Genomic DNA, 17047 nt, shown 5'->3' with positions numbered 1-17047 from the left:
GCCCTGGCAGTTCTCAGGATAGAAAGTTCTAGACTGTCCTAGGCTGTGGTCACTCCACCCCAGGAGAGTAAAAGGGATAGACTTTTATTCTGGTGGGGAGATCCCCTCAGGCTCTGACATAGCTAGAAGCTGTGTAACTTGGCTAAGCTTAACTTTTGTTCTTTCCAGTGGAAGAGGCTGAAGGGAGCTGATGGCTCTCAAGGGTTCATAGTGGCCATGGACCCTCCTAGGGATGACCCTATAATCCCCAGATTTCTCGTCAGCTCAGCCCCCGAGGAGAGCTTTTACCCTCTGCCTGAGGACTCCAATCTCATTTTTCTTCAGCTTCCCTAGTAAAAACCTTTTACCTGTTGGTTGGAGAAGCCAGAGCTCCAGGGACCCTGATCTTGGAGCCCCAGGTCCTAGAAGGAAGCTGTGTTCTTAAGGCGTACACGTGGCCTGAGCAAGACCCACCCACCTGTGACCTCCACATCCCGCCTTCCCAACCCATGGTGAGGGACCAGGTGGCGCTCCACCCCTCCACCCCTGCTCTGGACCCTCTGCCCTGGTCCCCTTCTCATCGCTGCACCCCTGTTTGCCCTGCACTCTGGCGCGGCTCTCCAGTCTCTGCACCCTCCCGCCCTGCACCATTCTCTGCGTTATTTGTTGCTTTTGGTTTATTTGTTTTTCAGCCTTGGAGAGCTGTATGACTTCATAGAAAGCCATGCCCTGCTCCAGCTAGGTGCATTCTGTGTTCCTCCGGCAGGCCACCACACCTGTCTTCCTCCACCCGCTCCCCTCCTGAACCTCAGCCATCTTCCCTCTTTCCCTCCCATCCCCCACTCCCATCACAAGCTACAGTGCCTAGGAGCCTGTGATATGGTGGTGTGAATTCCACGGGTGGGTGGCTCTCTTAGGAGGTCCCTTCATTGTCTCTGTTTTTTAAGAGAGGAGACAGAAGTCAGAATGACTGAGCACTTTCTCCGTAGGGAGCTGAAGGCCTGCAGCTGCTCACTCTCTGCCCTGTGCAGGACCACACTGTACTGACTGTCCCCCTGTGCCATGCATGGCCGTAGAAACCCTCAATACTGATTGTCATGGTGGCCTTGCTCACACTTCATAGCTGGCCCACCTGTCAGAGAGGTGAAATGAGGGTCGGAGAAGTTCAGGAGCATCCTTGGGGCTGGGCTTCTGGGCCCCTGGGTGAAGAAGTGTGAGGACCTGAATTCAGGTCCAGAGGACTCATAAAAAGCTGGGTGTGGAGGCACATCTTGTAATCCCAGTGCTGAGGAGGCTGAGACAGGAGGATCCCCACGGCACTCTGGTCGGCCAGTCTACCCTATCTGGCTAGTGAGAGACTCTCTCCAAAAATAAGGTTGACAGAGTAATACTAGCCTAGGTTACCTCTAGCCTACCCCACCACACACACACACACACACACACACACACACACACACAGGAGGAGAAGTGGTGGTTTTCAGGGAAGCCTATGGCTGGCAGGTGTCCCAGTCAGGAGGAAAAAAAGGCTCAATAGCTTCAGGGTCCTGGCTTGTGCTCATAGTGTTGCCTGGATTCCTTGCGGCAGCCTCCACCTCAGCATGAGAACCATGAGGCCGCTCAGCATGGCTCGGAGGACTGGGGACTCCCCTCGGCAGATAGCAGACAGGGAGGGAAGCTGGGGGGTGGAGCCACCACCTGCCCTGTCCCTGGCGTGTGATGTGCAGACTCTGGGGCTGCTGTTGCTGGGTAACAAGTGGTCCAGCAGCTGTTCCACATCGAGGTTTGTGAGTCAAAGGCTCAGGGAAGGGATTGGTGGCACTGCTGGCTCTGCTCAGCCTTGGTGCTTTGCCCCCATCTAGGCACTGAGGAGGCCTTGGCCTCCACCCCCTACTTCCCACACAGCATGCACACCCACAGCGGTAAGGCATGGAAGTCACTTTCAGGACATGCTGGCCCCGCTGCAGGTTGATTCCGGTTGATTTAGCTAGCTCTGTGGTGGCCCGGGAAGCCTTAGGCTGGCCTGGGTTCAGGGATGCCAAGGTAGAGACACCCTAGCAACCACAGGAGGTGACATTGCTGCTGTACTTCATAAACCACCCTGGCTGGGAGCTCTGACGCTGCACATGGTGTCCGTTTGTCTGTCCGTTAGGAGGGATGAGCCATGGGCTGTCAGGGTCTTCTGTTTCTTCTTGTATATCTGCAGTACCCTCGTGCACAGATGTCCTTGAGCCTTGCCCTGTGGGTCCTGGAGAGGGCCACAGGCAGTGGCCCCCCAAACCAGACCTCACTAGTTGGGGTTGTCTCCCCAAAGGTCCCCACAACCCCCCCAACTACTCTTGCATCTGCCAAGAAAGGTCCCTTTCGAGTTCCTAATGTGTTCTCAGAGATCACCCTGTCTCCTGCTCTTCTGTGGGTTGACTCTAAATGGTGGTGGTCTAGGTTAGGGATGCTCACTCACACAGCCCCACAGAAAGAAGCAGAATCCCTGAGAGTGGGGGGTTCCCCTCCAAGAACATCAGAGACTGAGCCCACGACCACCTTCGGGGTGTAGGAAAGGCCACACACTCCCAAAGAGGCAAAGACACCCCAGAAGTGAACCCCCCCCCACTATCCTTGTCCATGAATGCCATCCAAATCACCTTGGGAAGACAAGAGCAGACACAGTCGCGGGTCTGAAGACTATCAGAGAGATGATCCGCCTCGATTATACAGGATTCATACAAAGAATTTGGAGACGGCCTCGAGCTAGAGCAATCTATTAATAAAATATATAATACCAATCAGCTAGCCAGCACACCGTGTTAATAAATGACAAAGGGCATTTGACCAAGCTCCAGTGCCAACTTCTGGCTTTAAAGTAACAGCTAAAAATAGGTATGAGGAAGCACTTTGCTATCAGAGTAGAGCATCTGCCCCAGCCAAGACTGTTCTAAATGATGGCATTAAGAAAAAATCATTCCTGTTCAAAAACTTTTATTAGAAAAAAAGACAGCACCTTTCTCTTTGTGCTGTGACAGTAGACATAGCAATAAGACAGGAAAGCGAAATGAACGGCCGTCTCTAGGAAAAATTGTAATTATTTGCCATCCGCATGATTTGAGACCCAAGAGAAGCAACCGAAAAAAATAATTTAATATATGAATTTAATATGAAGGTACACAGCCAGAGAGAAAACACATAACGCAGATCAATAACTTTCATTTGCGCTGAAGAACAAGTGATCCGAACAAGTAATGAAATAATTGGTCCCCCGCTTGAGAGGGGTACAGTAAAACAGCAGCGCTGGAGCCCCAAGGAATTTCCAGAAAATTTGACAAGAAAAATTTAGGATCATTACAAAGAGCTCGATAATGTCTTCCTGGGGGACAGGAAGACAAAATAACAATGCGAAGAGGCTTGCTGGAACGTTCCCTGGAAGTTACTCCAGAATTAATTCACAGTCGGCACTAGGTGGCCAGTTTGGGAAAACAATAGAGACCTGCCCTGAAGGTTCGTCTGGAAGAAGATTCAGAACCGGATGGGGTGGATTCCCAGTGCCCAGGAGGTAGAAGCAGGAAGAGGGAGAGTTTCAGGCCAGCCTGGGCTACACAGGGAGACTTTGTCTCAAAACAACTATTCCCTCCCCTAAAAATAAATATCCAAAAAGATAAAGAACTGGGCCTAGGGGTGTGGCTCAGTCAGCCGAGAGCTTGCCTGGTATGTAGGAAGTCCTGGCTTCTGTCTTCAGTACCACATAAATGGGGTGTGTGAGGCATCCCCACAATCCCAGCATCTGGGAGGCAAAGGCAGGAGGATCAGAAGCTGAAGGCTATCCTTGGCTATATAGGGGAGCTTGAGGCCAGCCTGCACTGCATGAGATCCTGTCAAAAAAAAAAAGCAGAATTAAGAAATCAGGATATATGAACAATTTAGTTACAATGTTTGTCTTCCTAAATATGAAGGACAGAGGTGACCAGTGACAGAAAGTGTGCAGTTTGGTGAAAGAAGAGAGAGGCAAGGAGTGTCCTGGGGGACCATCTCCTGAGGCTGCCTTCTGCTTTATCTGTGGGTGCATTTCGTGTCACTGTGTGTGTGTGTGTGTGTGTCTGTGTGTGTGTATGTGTGTGGTGTGTGTGTGTGTCTGTGTGTGTATGTGTGTGTGTGTGTGTGTGTGTGGTGTTGGTAGCATGTGTGTAGCCCAGAGGCCACCCGCAGGTGTTATTCTTAGAGTACCATCCACCTTGTTTTTTTGAGACAGGATCTCTCGCTGTCCTGGAGCTCACCAAGTAGGTAAGGCTGACTGACCATCCAGCCCCAGGGATCGCCTTGGCTTTGCCTCCTTGGCTCAGGGATCACAAGCAAGGGCTACCAGACCTGGCATTTCATGTGGGTTCTGGGGTAGAATCCAGGCCTCTTGCTCTTTGCACAGTGAGCCCTGTGCTGACTAAGCCATCTCCCCAACCCTGGTGGGCTCATTTATGATGCCAGAGAGAGGTCCTGGAGGGCACTTGAAAGCCGTGCAGAGCTGTGGAGGGAGGAAGAGAGGGCGAGATCGGAGAATCAGAAATCAACCAGAAGAAATAGATTAATCAATACATCTTGTCAAGACCATTTGCTGCTACTTAGGAGGGGGATGGACTCAATTCCCATCCTTTTTCTACGCAGAGGAAACATCCCATGTGGCGTGAACATTAAATACGAGACGTCAACTCACACAAATGTAAGGTGGTGTTCTCTCTGAGGGCGAGCCACTGTCCCCACTCTGCAGAACTGTGGGAGTCAGGGCAGGAGTCTCAAACCCAAGGATCTGGTGACAATGAACCTCCCGTTTCAGCCTCCTGGGAGCTGGGGATGACAGTTTCGAGCCACACCTGTCTAGAAGAGCCTCCTTGGTGGCTGACCATCATTCCCTGGCGCCTGTTGGGGTGGACATGGTATGGCCTCTGGGAGATGACTGGTGACTATGGGAGCTTCCTAGGGGACAGGGCATGCTGGTGATGGCAGTAGTAGACTCTGTTCCACAGTCTAGAAGCAGGTCGAGCCCCAGGGAGGAGGAAAGCCTCTATTCCATTCACTTCCTCAGAACTTACAGCGTGGACAAATGGAGTGTGGGCAGCCACGGGTATGAGTGAGTGGTGTGTGCCCTTTCCCTTCCTGCCCTCTCACTCTGTCAGGAGGTCATAGACTCATATCTGGTGGAGGTGTGTCCCACAGAGGGGCCCGTGGAGGCCCAGACACACACTGGTTCCAGTCACACGTGTCTCAACGCCAATACCCTCAGAAGAGATTTTGTGCTTTTCCTAATTTCCCTAATTAATGTAACATTGAAGGACCAATTGCTCACTCATTGTGTGTGTGTGTGGGGGGGCGGTTCTGACTGTGTGCAGAGGTCCACATCCGCTGTCTTCCTCAGTCACCCCACATTATATTTGAGACAGGGTCTCTCATGAACCTGATGCTCTCTGATTCAGCTGGACCACTTGGCCAGCGAGCCCCGTGGATCCTCCATCTCCACCTCTCCCCTCTCCACGCAGCACTGGATTGCAGGCATGCACCATGAGACCTGGCTTTGACGTGGGACCCAGGATCGAACCCAGGCCCTCGAGCTCACACAGACACACCTTGCCCGTTGATGTGCTAGCTCCCAGGTAATTGTAAAATCTGAGGGCTGGTGGCTCATTTACAACCTCAACTCAAAAATGGTGCCCGCTCCCCCGCCAAATCTTTAGTACAATGGAAAATGAGTACAGATCCGACAGCCAAGGTGCCGGTGTCGTGAGGGTTGGCCTGACCCCGTGAGTAGTTTGCGGTTGGTCACTGTGTCTGTACCCAGTGAGATCTGGCCTATGTTGTCCCCTGGGGAGCCAGCCAGTTTTCTACCATAGCTCCTTGCTTTCCCACCAGGCCGATATCAAACCCCCAAATAGTGTCAGAGTCCCCGAGGTCAGGAGAATTAGAAAGGGGCTTTCTGGAACTCGGGGGCTCTTGGAGGTCAGCATAGTTGTAGGATGAGAACAGCAGACCTCAAAACAACCAGAGAGATTCAGGTCAGACTAAAGATAGAACCTCCTGGCTGCCGGAGTTATGGGGTGTGATGGGACACCCAGACCCATGCTTGCCTTTAAACGAGGCTCTCTGTCTGATGATGGGGAGTGTGGCAGAGTTCCTGGAGAGGGTCACACATTGTCTATCATCTTCAGGGACCAGCCTGGCATCCTCCTCCAAAGATGCCTGCCAGCGCCTGAGCGGGGAGCCTTTGCGGACTGATTTCTCCCTCCAATGGTGCAATACATCATCTTTTTTAATTTAAAAAGATGCCCGGTGGAAGCTTAAGAGACCATTAAGTGTTTGGGTCCCTAATTAACTTCAGAGCAGCCTGGAGCAGCGAGGGAGGGGGGAGGGCCACAGGGAGTGATCTGGGGGCCCCAGCTCTGGTTGGGAAGGAAACCTCAGACCAGACCCTCCCCCCTCCTGCATCTCTGGGCCCCAGCCTCGCGGGGGAGGCTGGATGCTTTGTGTATCTGGCTCCAGCTCCACGGTTCCCTCTGGAACTCTGGAGTGAATCAGGAGACTGTTCATCTTCAAACTGCCTGCTGAATTCTCTTGCTAGTCTCTGTTTCCTGGCTAACTTTCTCTCTCTGAGCCCCCCTCTTTCTCTTTCTCTTTCTCTCCCTCTTTCCCCTCTTCCTTGTTCCACATGCTGAGGTCATCACTGATGATGGCTTTGGTATCTAGTAGATGCTCAGTTAATGTAGATGTGTGTGTGTGTGTGTGTGTGTGTGTGTGTGTAGTTGTTCTGGCCGCGTGCTTGCAGAGTGTTTTCGTCTCTGAGTAGATGGATCGAGACCCCAGTGTTCTTCTACAAGGTCATCTGGTGTTGGACAGTCTCCCTGTCCCTTCAGCCCTCCTTGGTGACCTCTGAGTTCTCACAGGGAGGGGTGTGGTGTGGACAAGGGTATTCTCTAGCCTCCATTTCTCTGGCCAGCTGGAGGACAAAGTCAGGTCCAGCCAAGGTCCAGGGCATCCCAGGCCTGACCCTGTGGCCAGTTCCCAAGGAGCCAGGCTGCTGATTCAGCCATCCTGCAGTCCTGGTCATGCTGAGCTTGAACGGGGGGCAGGGGTGTGTGTACTGGGAGAGCAGGTAGGATCCAGACAACCTTAGTGGGTGATGAGAAAACCCTGAAAGCTGATGGGGGTCCCTGAGGCCTTTCCTGTGTGGAGCCAGGGGTACACCCATGCTCTGTCCACCCAGGCTGTTTTACAAAATCTCTCTTCTGTCTCTTTAGATCAAGGAGGGTCTAGAACAAAGAGGACAACCCGTACAAAGTTCTAGAAACTTTAAATAGCCAGAAGCATGCTTCTGTACCGTCAACCTAGGAGGCAGAGCCAAGCTCATCTCTACTTGACGGAGTAGGAAGACAAATGAAGCTCAGAGAGGGTCAGTAACTTTCCCAAGGTCACCCAGCCAGCGCTTGGCCAAACCAACCTTAGCACCCAACCTGAACTCAGCAGCAAGAGAACAGGCTGGCCCCGGTGTGCTCTTGGCCAGGCCGGGTCCATGCAGCCTCAGCCACCCAGGCCTGCCCATCATAGCCCGGCAGGCTCTGCCGCAGAGCACTGGACAGTTCTGGCTGGAGCCCTGCGGCAGCGGCGGGCAAGCGGGCGTTAGCAGTAAACATGATCTATTGGCAAAACATTGGAACGGTGAAAAGTTACCGATCGATAGCTCTCTACCCATCTCTCTGTGTCCCGCCCTGGCCCTCAGCCTGTGCTGCCCCTGGGGGGTGCAGGAGGGGAAGGGAAGTCCACTTCGTCAGCAGAAGCCTTGGCTCAGCTCCAGCTCTGCCCCGGCGACTCTTCCTGCTCTATGATCGAGAACAGAGCCGTATTTTTAGACACATGTGATCAGTCCCACTCGGCCGCCATGATTATGTAAATCTGACTATAAGAAGTTTAAAAGCCGAGAATGCCACGCGCTACTTCATCACCAGGGAAGGGCCGCGGGGTTGGAATGACAAGGCAAGTCTATTGTCCCCGGGGTGCCCTGGGCTACAGAAGTCCTCCGTGAGCACCCACGGTGTGTATGTGTGTGTGTATGTACAAAGAGTCATCCCCAGACACGAGGCCCTGGCCCTCTTACTTTAGGAAGAGTCCCTGCAGATACCTAATGAATCTCAGGTGGGGAAACTGAGGCCTGAAGTTGAACATGGAGGGCCTGGGCAGCGCAGGCTTGATTCCCCAGCCTCAGATCCTCTGGCCTCTGGCCACCTATTCTAAGAAGAGAGAAGTGGGAAGCAGAGAGAGGAAGAAGTGGATGGGAACAAGTCCGGCCCCTCCCTTGTCACTTGGACCTCCCCCCCACACCTTGCCCCAACAGCCAGCCACTATAGCCTGGCACTGCCTACTCCCCTCTGTCCTGGGACACCCTCCCAGCCCCTGGGGAGGAATAGCTCTGATCACATGACCGTGCACCCTCACCTCCTCCTGCCTGCCTGCCTGATGGACTCCTACCCAGCCACTAAGACCGTCTGTCTGATGCCCTGCCCACCCAGCCTGTGGCCCAACTGCCAGACTGTCCAGCTCTCCTCTCTCCTGCCAGACTGTGTATCCCTCTGTGTATGGTCCTTTGAGGGGGCTTTGCTGTTCTTAAATGCCACGCCTAGCATCCCCCTGCTGTGGGGGAGAGCATTGCACAGAGCAGGGTGGGACAGGAAGTCGTCTTGTTGCCCAGTCCTTTTAGTGTACAAATCAGCTGACTAATGAAAGCCCATTAGGAAAACCACTAAAACCACTCTGTTCATTCCTAGGTCTCTTTGAATGCTTCTTTGGCCTGTGATAGGTCTTTCCTCCCTCCTTTCCTCCCTCCCTCCCTCCCTTCCTTCTGGGTGTGTTCACGTGAGTGCTGATGTATATGTGTGCATGTAAGCACATGCATATGTACCAACACATGAAGGTCAAAGGTCAACCTCAGGTACCATTCACTTTTTTTTTTGAGACAGGGTAACCTTGGCCTGGAGCTCACTGAGGCTGTCTGGCCTCTGAACCCTGCCGCCCCCTCCCCAGCACTGTGGCTATAACACTTAGCTTTTTATATGAGTTAAGGGGATCTGGATCCAGATCTTCATGCTCATATGGTGAGCCATCTCCCCCTGTGGCATCTCTTTGAGTGACTAGTTGACACCCTCGGCACCTCTGCCATCTCCATGCGGGCCAGGTGGTCTGACCCTCAGCTCCCAGCATGGCTTCAAAGCCTCCCATGGTGCAAGGCTTCTCCCTCTGGTATCTCAGGGGTCAGAGCTGTCAACTGGTCCCGGTGAGCTGAGCCAGCACCCGGGTTTTGTCCCTGCTCATTGTAAGCAGAATCTATCCTCCAAACTAGGCCTGAGAGCCACTGGTTGGCACAGGTATCTGCACACCTCATCTACAAACTAGGAAATGTCAGGGCTGTGGAGACCCACTGGGGTTCAGCCAAGTGGAGATGTCAGGGGATAGCATTGGGCAGTCCAGCTGAGGTTCAGCCACAGGGCCACTTGAGAACCCAACTTCAGGGACAGGAAAGAATACCATGGTGTGGGCGGTGGTGGTACATGCCTTTAATCCCAGCACTTGGGAGCAGAGGCAGGCGGATCTCTGTGAGTTCGAGACCAGCCTGGTGTACAAGAGCAAGTTCCAGGACAGGCTCCAAAACCACAGAGAAACCCTGTCTCAAAAAACCAAAAAAAAAAAAAAAAAAATACCATGGTGTGAGCAAGACAAGAAGCCAGGGACTGGTGGCCCAGAGGTCACTGTGACAGTGATGGGAGGCATCACTCTCTTAGATCTAGGGTGGAAACAGCTGGAAAAAGATACAGTCCTAAGGCAGAGGGAAACATGGGTCCCATAGTGAGGAAGTTTACTGTGGAGGGCAGGCAGAGGTGAACAAAGAAGGAGGCAGATTGAGTGTGTTGCTTATTACCGTGGAAAATTCTGTAAGGATTGGCTGCACTTCTGACACTGGGTATCCACACGTGGACGGGGGACCCCTGACACAGAATGTGGCCCACTTAAGGACGTGTGTTCTAGATGGGGGGCTGGGCCTGGTGCCGGGATGCAACTCCCTCTTGCAGGGTCTAGACACTGCCTTCCACCCTGGGGTCTGTGGGTTGATGAGTGAGTTACTAAGCACAGAGTGAGAGGAGAAATGAGGGGATGAGAAGGGATTGCAGGGTGAGGTGAGGACCAGGGGAGTGAGTGAATTATGGAATGAGGGAAAGGTTGGTGGGAGAGCTCGGGTTGGAGGTAGGACACCATCCTGGGCCATCAATACCAATACCCACCAAGGCGATTTGACCTGTTCCCTTGATAACTACTCCCCGGAGTGGCTCCATGGCCTCAGTACTCTGGGACCAGACCCATGGCATCTGCCCTGGCTTCCACCTAATTCTGTGCCTGTGACTCTGGACATTGACCTAGACGGGAAGAGGCATGGGCCAATTCACTGTGCGACCCAGGATGGATCTTACTTTTTGGACCTCAGTTTCCTCTATCTGAAAAGCTAAGTATGAGCCGGGCGGTGGTGGCGCATGCCTTTAATCCCAGCACTCGGGAGGCAGAGACAGGCGGATCTCTGTGAGTTCGAGACTAGCCTGATCTACAAGAGCTAGTTCCAGGACAGGCTCCAAAACCACAGAGAAACCCTGTCTCGAAAAACCAAAAAAAAAAAAAAAAAAGCTAAGTATGGAAGGAGAATTTGGGGACCCACAAGGCTGAGGTTGTAGGGTTCCCTGTGAGGCAGAGGCTATGTGAGAAGTGGGTCTGTCTTTCCATGCTTGAGGCACCGCTGGCCATGATAGAGGGGACAGTCATGGGTTCCTACCCTGGCAGGTACTGAAGATCCCTGCATTGTTGACAAACCTAGGTGTGGGATGGCAGAAGGCTGGGGGTGGGGAGGAAACAAGGACTACATGGCTGGAGTCAGGGGCCCTTGAACTCAGCGTGCCCACTGCCATGGTGAGACGGAGTAGGGACTGTTGCCCACACTGTGAGTCAGAGTACGAACAAGGTAAGGGGGGGACAAAAGAGCACCTTGGGGTCCCCACACAGCCTGTCCCATGTGTCTAGGTGAGCATGTGCGTGCAAACCCATGCCTAGGACGACACAGGAGTGCAAATGCCCATGCACACACCTGCAGCTGTGTGCGTAGGAGGCCGACAGACCGCAGGAGACACCACGGCGCCTCTTTGGGCCTGTAATCCTGCTTAACTCGACTTTCAGTTATTTTGAGCAAGAGATTACAGCTGATTAAGATCTCTCGCCAGGCACTACCCCTCCTGGAGGCCAGGAGAGAAAGGCTCTTCCCACCGGGGTCCGTGTCCTCACAACCAACTCCACTGGCCTTTCTCTGGCTTGAGCTCTCCGGTGGTTGTCAGGCTCCGAGGCATGGTGGATACGTTGTGCCACCACTGTGAACTTGACATCGGATGAGGAGCCCAAGGGAATTCCCAGGCCCTTCTGGCTAAGGATCATGCCACCCCAAGGCTCTATGTCTGCTCACCAGCTCCAGTGCACAAGGTCTAAGCAGAAACCAGGCTGCTGAACCGCAAGGCAGGGTCTGGGTTCCTCTGGATTTCCAGTCTAGAATTCTGTTCACCTTTCTCCATTAGAAATGGATTCTCTTGGGAGCCAGGTCCCATTTATGAAGTTTGCAAAGAGGAAAGAAATATATATATATATATATATATATATATATATATATATATATATTCATCCTCATTTTAGTCGCCTCGGTGCAGCCTAGTTGCCGCTGTCAATATTGGTGAAATACACTCAGCTGGCTGCTGGCCAGGCCACTGAGCGGTGACAAAGGCAGCTGTAAATCCCTGTATTAACAAGCGAATACCCATTTCTCCATCCTGCAAGTGGGCAGAAGGGGGCCAGAGGATAAAGGACTCCAGTTGCCCCATAAGGCATCCTCCCATCACCCCACAGTTCTGTTCTCATGCACTTTGGTCTTTGGGGATTGGGGGGAGGCATAGTCCTGGTCCTGGGGGGCATAGCTGGGGGGGCATGGGGTAGAGGAGGCTGCTTGTATGAAACTTGGGGTGGGAGATGGAGGAAGGTGGGCCTGGTCTGGGGAAGTGGAGGATGCCATTGTTAAGCTGGAGAGGACTTTTCTTTTAATTAAGGAGGTTGTTTTATATTTCTTTATTAATTGTGTGTATGGGGGTGCAATTTGCGGGAGTTGAATCTCTCCTTCCACCATGTGGGTCCTGGGGATTGAACTCAGGTCGTCAGGCTTGGCAGTCATCACCCTGGTTTGCTGAGCCATCTCAGTCTCCCTCAATCCCAGGAGGACTTCTTTGCAAAGTGGGCTGCCCCTCCTTGATTGCCACGAGGGGGACAGCTTCAAGTCCTGGGTGCTCTGTGGGTAGCTGTCCTCAGAGATCAGCCAGCTGGTTCGCTTGGAGAAACTGAGGCCTAGAAGGGGTGGCTTGCCCGGTCATGTGGTGGGGGCGGTCACTCGGAGCTCTACTAGTGATGAGCCCTGGGTGTGCTGGACCACTCTGCTGCCTCCTAGAGGGCAGAAGGAGAACTGATCCGCCTCAGGCTGGGGACATTGGCTGGGTGTTCGGCACCCCCTGCAGGCGGCTCTGAAGGTGCTGTGACTGGCCCTTCTTGGGGAGAAGTGACATCCAAGAACTCCATCCAGGTGGCAGGCACAGTGCCAATGAGTCAATGAGATGGATGTCTTGCCTCAGCCAGCCCTGCCACTCATGGCCTGATGAACTCTGAGTCCTTTCTCTAGGCTGTTACCCTGCGGACTTGAGGTTATGCCCAGTGAACTGTATCGTCCCTCAAGATACCTCTGAGCTGGTCACCCTGGGGACATCTTGTCCACCTTGCATATGTTTGCCTTGGTGACATGGGTGGATGGCTTGGCTGAATTCTTCAGTCACCCAGTGACCTTGGACATGAGGGTTTTGTGTGTGTGCGTGTGTGTGTGACTTACTCTCTTTTCTCTTGTCTTGCAGCAGAGAGTACTTCAGTCACAGGAGCCGAGAGAAGCCACCAGGACACACAGGCCCATGGGAAAGCAGGCCGTGGTCACCTCAGGATCGGGGAGGACGGCGCGAGGCAGTGGGCAGTGAGGGAGCGATCCTCCCTCCCAGGACTTGCGCCATGCAGCTTGGGACAGGACATCTCTGACAGTGCAGGCAGTAACCTATTCCACCTCTAAGTCCCCGCGGGGGGCGGGGCACTGCCCAGCCCTCCACCCTGTCCCCACAGGCAGAGTGTCCCGAGATGGCTGGGCATGGGTGGGGCGCACCCTGGGTGCTTGTGGCGGCTGCCACGTTACTGCACGCAGGTGGGCTAGCCCAAGGCGACTGCTGGCTGATCGAGGGTGATAAGGGCTTTGTGTGGCTGGCCATCTGCAGCCAGAACCAACCGCCCTATGAGGCCATCCCCCAACAGATCAACAACACCATCGTGGATTTGCGGCTCAATGAGAACCGTATCCGCAGCGTGCACTATGCCTCCCTGAGCCGCTTTGGGAACCTCACATACCTCAACCTCACCAAGAATGAGATCGGTTACATCGAGGATGGGGCCTTCTCCGGCCAGTTCAACCTCCAGGTGCTGCAGCTGGGATACAACCGGCTGCGCAACCTTACGGAGGGCATGCTGCGGGGACTGAGCAAACTCGAGTACCTGTACCTGCAGGCCAACCTCATTGAGGTGGTCATGGCTAGCGCCTTCTGGGAGTGTCCCAACATCATGAACATAGACCTCTCCATGAACCGCATCCAGCAGCTGGGCAGCGGCACCTTCGCGGGCCTGGCCAAGCTCTCGGTGTGCGAAATTTACAGTAACCCTTTCTACTGCTCTTGTGAGCTGCTGGGCTTCCTGCGTTGGCTGGCCGCCTTCACCAATGCCACACAGACCCATGACCGGGTACAGTGTGAGTCGCCTCCTGTCTACGCCGGCTACTTCCTGCTGGGCCAGGGCCGCCATGGCCACCAGCGTAGCATCCTCAGCAAACTGCAGTCTGTGTGCACCGAGGACTCCTACACAGCTGAGGTGCTCGGCCCACCTCGCCCGGCGCCAGGCCGATCACAGCCGGGACATTCACCACCGCCACCTCCCCCGGAGCCCAGCGATGTGCCCTGTCCCGATGACGAGTGCTTCTCTGGTGACGGCACCACGCCACTGGTGGTCCTGACGACTCTGGCCACTCAGATGGAGGCTCGTCCCTCCATGAAGGTCAAGCAACTGACCCAAAACTCGGCCACCATCATGGTGCAGTTGCCGAGCCCGTTCAACCGCATGTACACACTGGAGCACTACAACAACAGCAAATCGTTCACCGTGTCCAAGCTGACCCAGCCTCAGGAGGAGATTCGCCTGACCAATCTCTACACCCTCACCAACTACACATACTGCGTGGTCTCCACCAGCTCCGGCACCCATCACAACCACACCTGCCTTACCATCTGCCTGCCCAAGCCGCCCAGCCCCCCTGGCCCCGTGCCCAGCCCCTCCACAGCCACTCACTACATCATGACCATCCTCGGCTGCCTCTTCGGCATGGTGCTGGTTCTGGGCGCTGTTTACTACTGCCTGCGCAAGCGGAGGCGACAGGAGGAGAAACATAAGAAGGCGGTGGCGGCGGCAGCTGGCAGCCTGAAAAAGACCATCATCGAGCTGAAGTATGGGCCTGAGATTGAGGCACCTGGGCTAGCCCCGCTGACCCAGGGCCCGCTGCTTGGCTCTGAGGCTGTGTCTCGAATACCCTACCTGCCAGCCACCACCAGTGACGTGGAGCAGTACAAGCTAGTGGAGAGTAGTGAGACCCCCAAAGCCACCAAGGGGAACTACATTGAAGTACGCACAGGGGAGCCGCCAGAACGCAGGAGCTGTGAGCTGAGCCGGCCTGGCACAGAAAACCAGAGCTCAGTGGCGGAAATCTCCACCATTGCCAAGGAGGTGGACAGGGTCAACCAGATCATTAACAATTGCATCGACGCTCTCAAGTCTGAGTCCACGTCCTTCCAGGGCGCCAAATCGGGGGCCGTGTCCGTGGCTGAGCCGCCTCTGGTACTGCTGTCCGAGCCTCTGGCTAGCAAGCACAGCTTCCTGTCCCCTGTCTACAAAGATGCCTTTGGCCACGGTGGCCTGCAGCGGCACCACAGCGTGGAGGCTGCACCCGGCCCCCCCAGGGCCAGCAGTTCATCCAGCGGTTCTGCGCGTAGCCCTCGCACCTTCCGGGCTGAGGCCACCGGCACACACAAGGCCCCAGCCACTGAGACCAAGTACATTGAAAAAAGCTCACCTGTGCCCGAGACCATCCTCACTGTGACACCCGCAGCCACTGTGCTGCGGGCCGAGGCCGACAAGAGTCGCCAGTATGGCGAGCATCGGCACTCGTACCCCGGCTCCCACCCTGCTGAGCCACCTGCTCCACCGCCACCTCCGCCCACTCATGAAGGGCTCGGAGGCCGCAAGGCATCCATCCTGGAGCCTCTGACACGGCCACGACCCCGAGACCTCGTCTACTCGCAGCTGTCCCCGCAGTACCACAACCTGAGCTATTCATCCAGCCCCGAGTATACCTGCAGGGCGTCCCCGAGCATCTGGGAGCGCCTCAGACTGAGCCGTAGGAGGCACAAGGATGATGCGGAATTCATGGCGGCTGGCCACGCCCTGCGCAAGAAGGTCCAGTTTGCCAAAGATGAGGACCTGCATGACATCCTAGACTACTGGAAAGGCGTGTCCGCCCAGCACAAGTCCTGAATCTCCCTCCATCCCTCAGCAGGGCCCAAGGCAACCCGGCCCTGTCCTCTCCGAAACTCGTGATGCTCAGTGGACCAAAAAGGATAGACCATCCGCAGCAGCTATCCCTGACTGAGACTCAACACTAAGCCCAACATAAGTGCACAACAAGGGGCTGCTGGGCTCAGCGCCTGGCCTGCAGGGACAGCTTGAGGAGGCCGCAGGTGGCCACAACAATAGATATACTAACTTTCATGTAAACTGTACTGTGCCTGCTGCCTGGTGCAAGCAAGCAAGCCACACACACACACACACACACACACACACGCACACACACACTCACACACACATGCACACACACACTCACCACACGCATGCAAACATTCACAAATACACATATACATACACACGCATGCACACACACACATGCACATGCATACACACGCACACACGGGACTTCGGAAAACTGTGTCTTATGGGTGGGGGCGGGGGAGGGGAATTTTTTCCATCTTTTTCCTGTTCTGAGTCTTTTCTTCCTTTTCTCTCTTCCTTCTCTCTTTCCTCTTTCCTTCCTTTTTAAAAAATATATATATAAAAGTGAAATTCTTAAAAAAAAACCTAAATCACCTATCGTGGGGGGGTGACCAAGTGTGCCGGCTTCATGGCACCCCCTAAATATGACATCCCAGTCTGTGCAGGGGGGGTGGAGCTGAGGCAGATGGGCCGCCTGACTTTGGCAGCATCTTGAGGCTGTGAGACTCCAGGGGGGAGATGGAGACTGTGCCTAGGGACAGAATGGGGTGGCAAGAGGGGTGCAGGCTGGGAAGCATTGTGAAGCAGGTGTGTCCCCCCAACCCTGTCCCCATCTTCATTGTACACTGTAGCTGTTCTATTGTACAGAAAAAGAATCTATATTTGCAAAGTTTGCTGTAAAATGAGAGAGAAAAAAAAGACTATGTCTACTAAAAAAAATCTGCAAAGGAAAAAATTCAAATACATGTGTTCTGTGGGTTTTTACTGGGGATGGGGGTTCAGGGCCCCATTTAGGTGATTGTGGGTAGTGACTTTGATGGGTTCAGTGGGAGCCCCGGGGGTAAATTAGTGTGACTCACACTGAGCAAGGAAGAGTCCAGTCTTAATGAGGGTGGGAACCAGTGTGGATGGGTTGGGAATAAGAGGCAGAAGGAGGTCCAGCAGGGTTGTGGCTACACCTGGGCCCCATGTGCAGACCTAATGGATGAGGGTTAGAGACATCCTGGAATAAACAGCGGCTCCTATGAGCTGGTGGGGATGGTGGGTTGGTGTGAGGGTGAGATGGTCAGAGGGTGTGTCTGTGGAG

At 54.2% G+C, this 17047-nt stretch overlaps 1 protein-coding gene across 3 annotated transcripts in view; it reads left to right on the top strand.

Annotated features, from left to right (window-relative positions):
* Window positions 1-16702, top strand: part of Elfn1 (extracellular leucine rich repeat and fibronectin type III domain containing 1) — a 66133-nt gene extending 49431 nt beyond the window's left edge. For all 3 annotated transcript variants that reach the window (XM_075974580.1, XM_075974589.1, XM_075974581.1), the window contains exon 2: window positions 12969-16702. In XM_075974580.1, the coding sequence (XP_075830695.1) occupies window positions 13240-15729 (2490 nt within the window). In that variant the 5' untranslated portion in view covers window positions 12969-13239 and the 3' untranslated portion in view covers window positions 15730-16702. The remainder of the gene's footprint in view (window positions 1-12968) is intronic.
* Window positions 16703-17047: the final 345 nt, after the last annotated feature.

This window comes from Microtus pennsylvanicus, chromosome 1 (assembly GCF_037038515.1).
Source record: "Microtus pennsylvanicus isolate mMicPen1 chromosome 1, mMicPen1.hap1, whole genome shotgun sequence".
Classification (NCBI taxonomy): Eukaryota; Metazoa; Chordata; class Mammalia; order Rodentia; family Cricetidae; genus Microtus; species Microtus pennsylvanicus.
The sequence above is the reverse complement of the archived record's forward strand: the minus strand, read 5'-3'. Positions and strand labels throughout refer to the sequence as shown.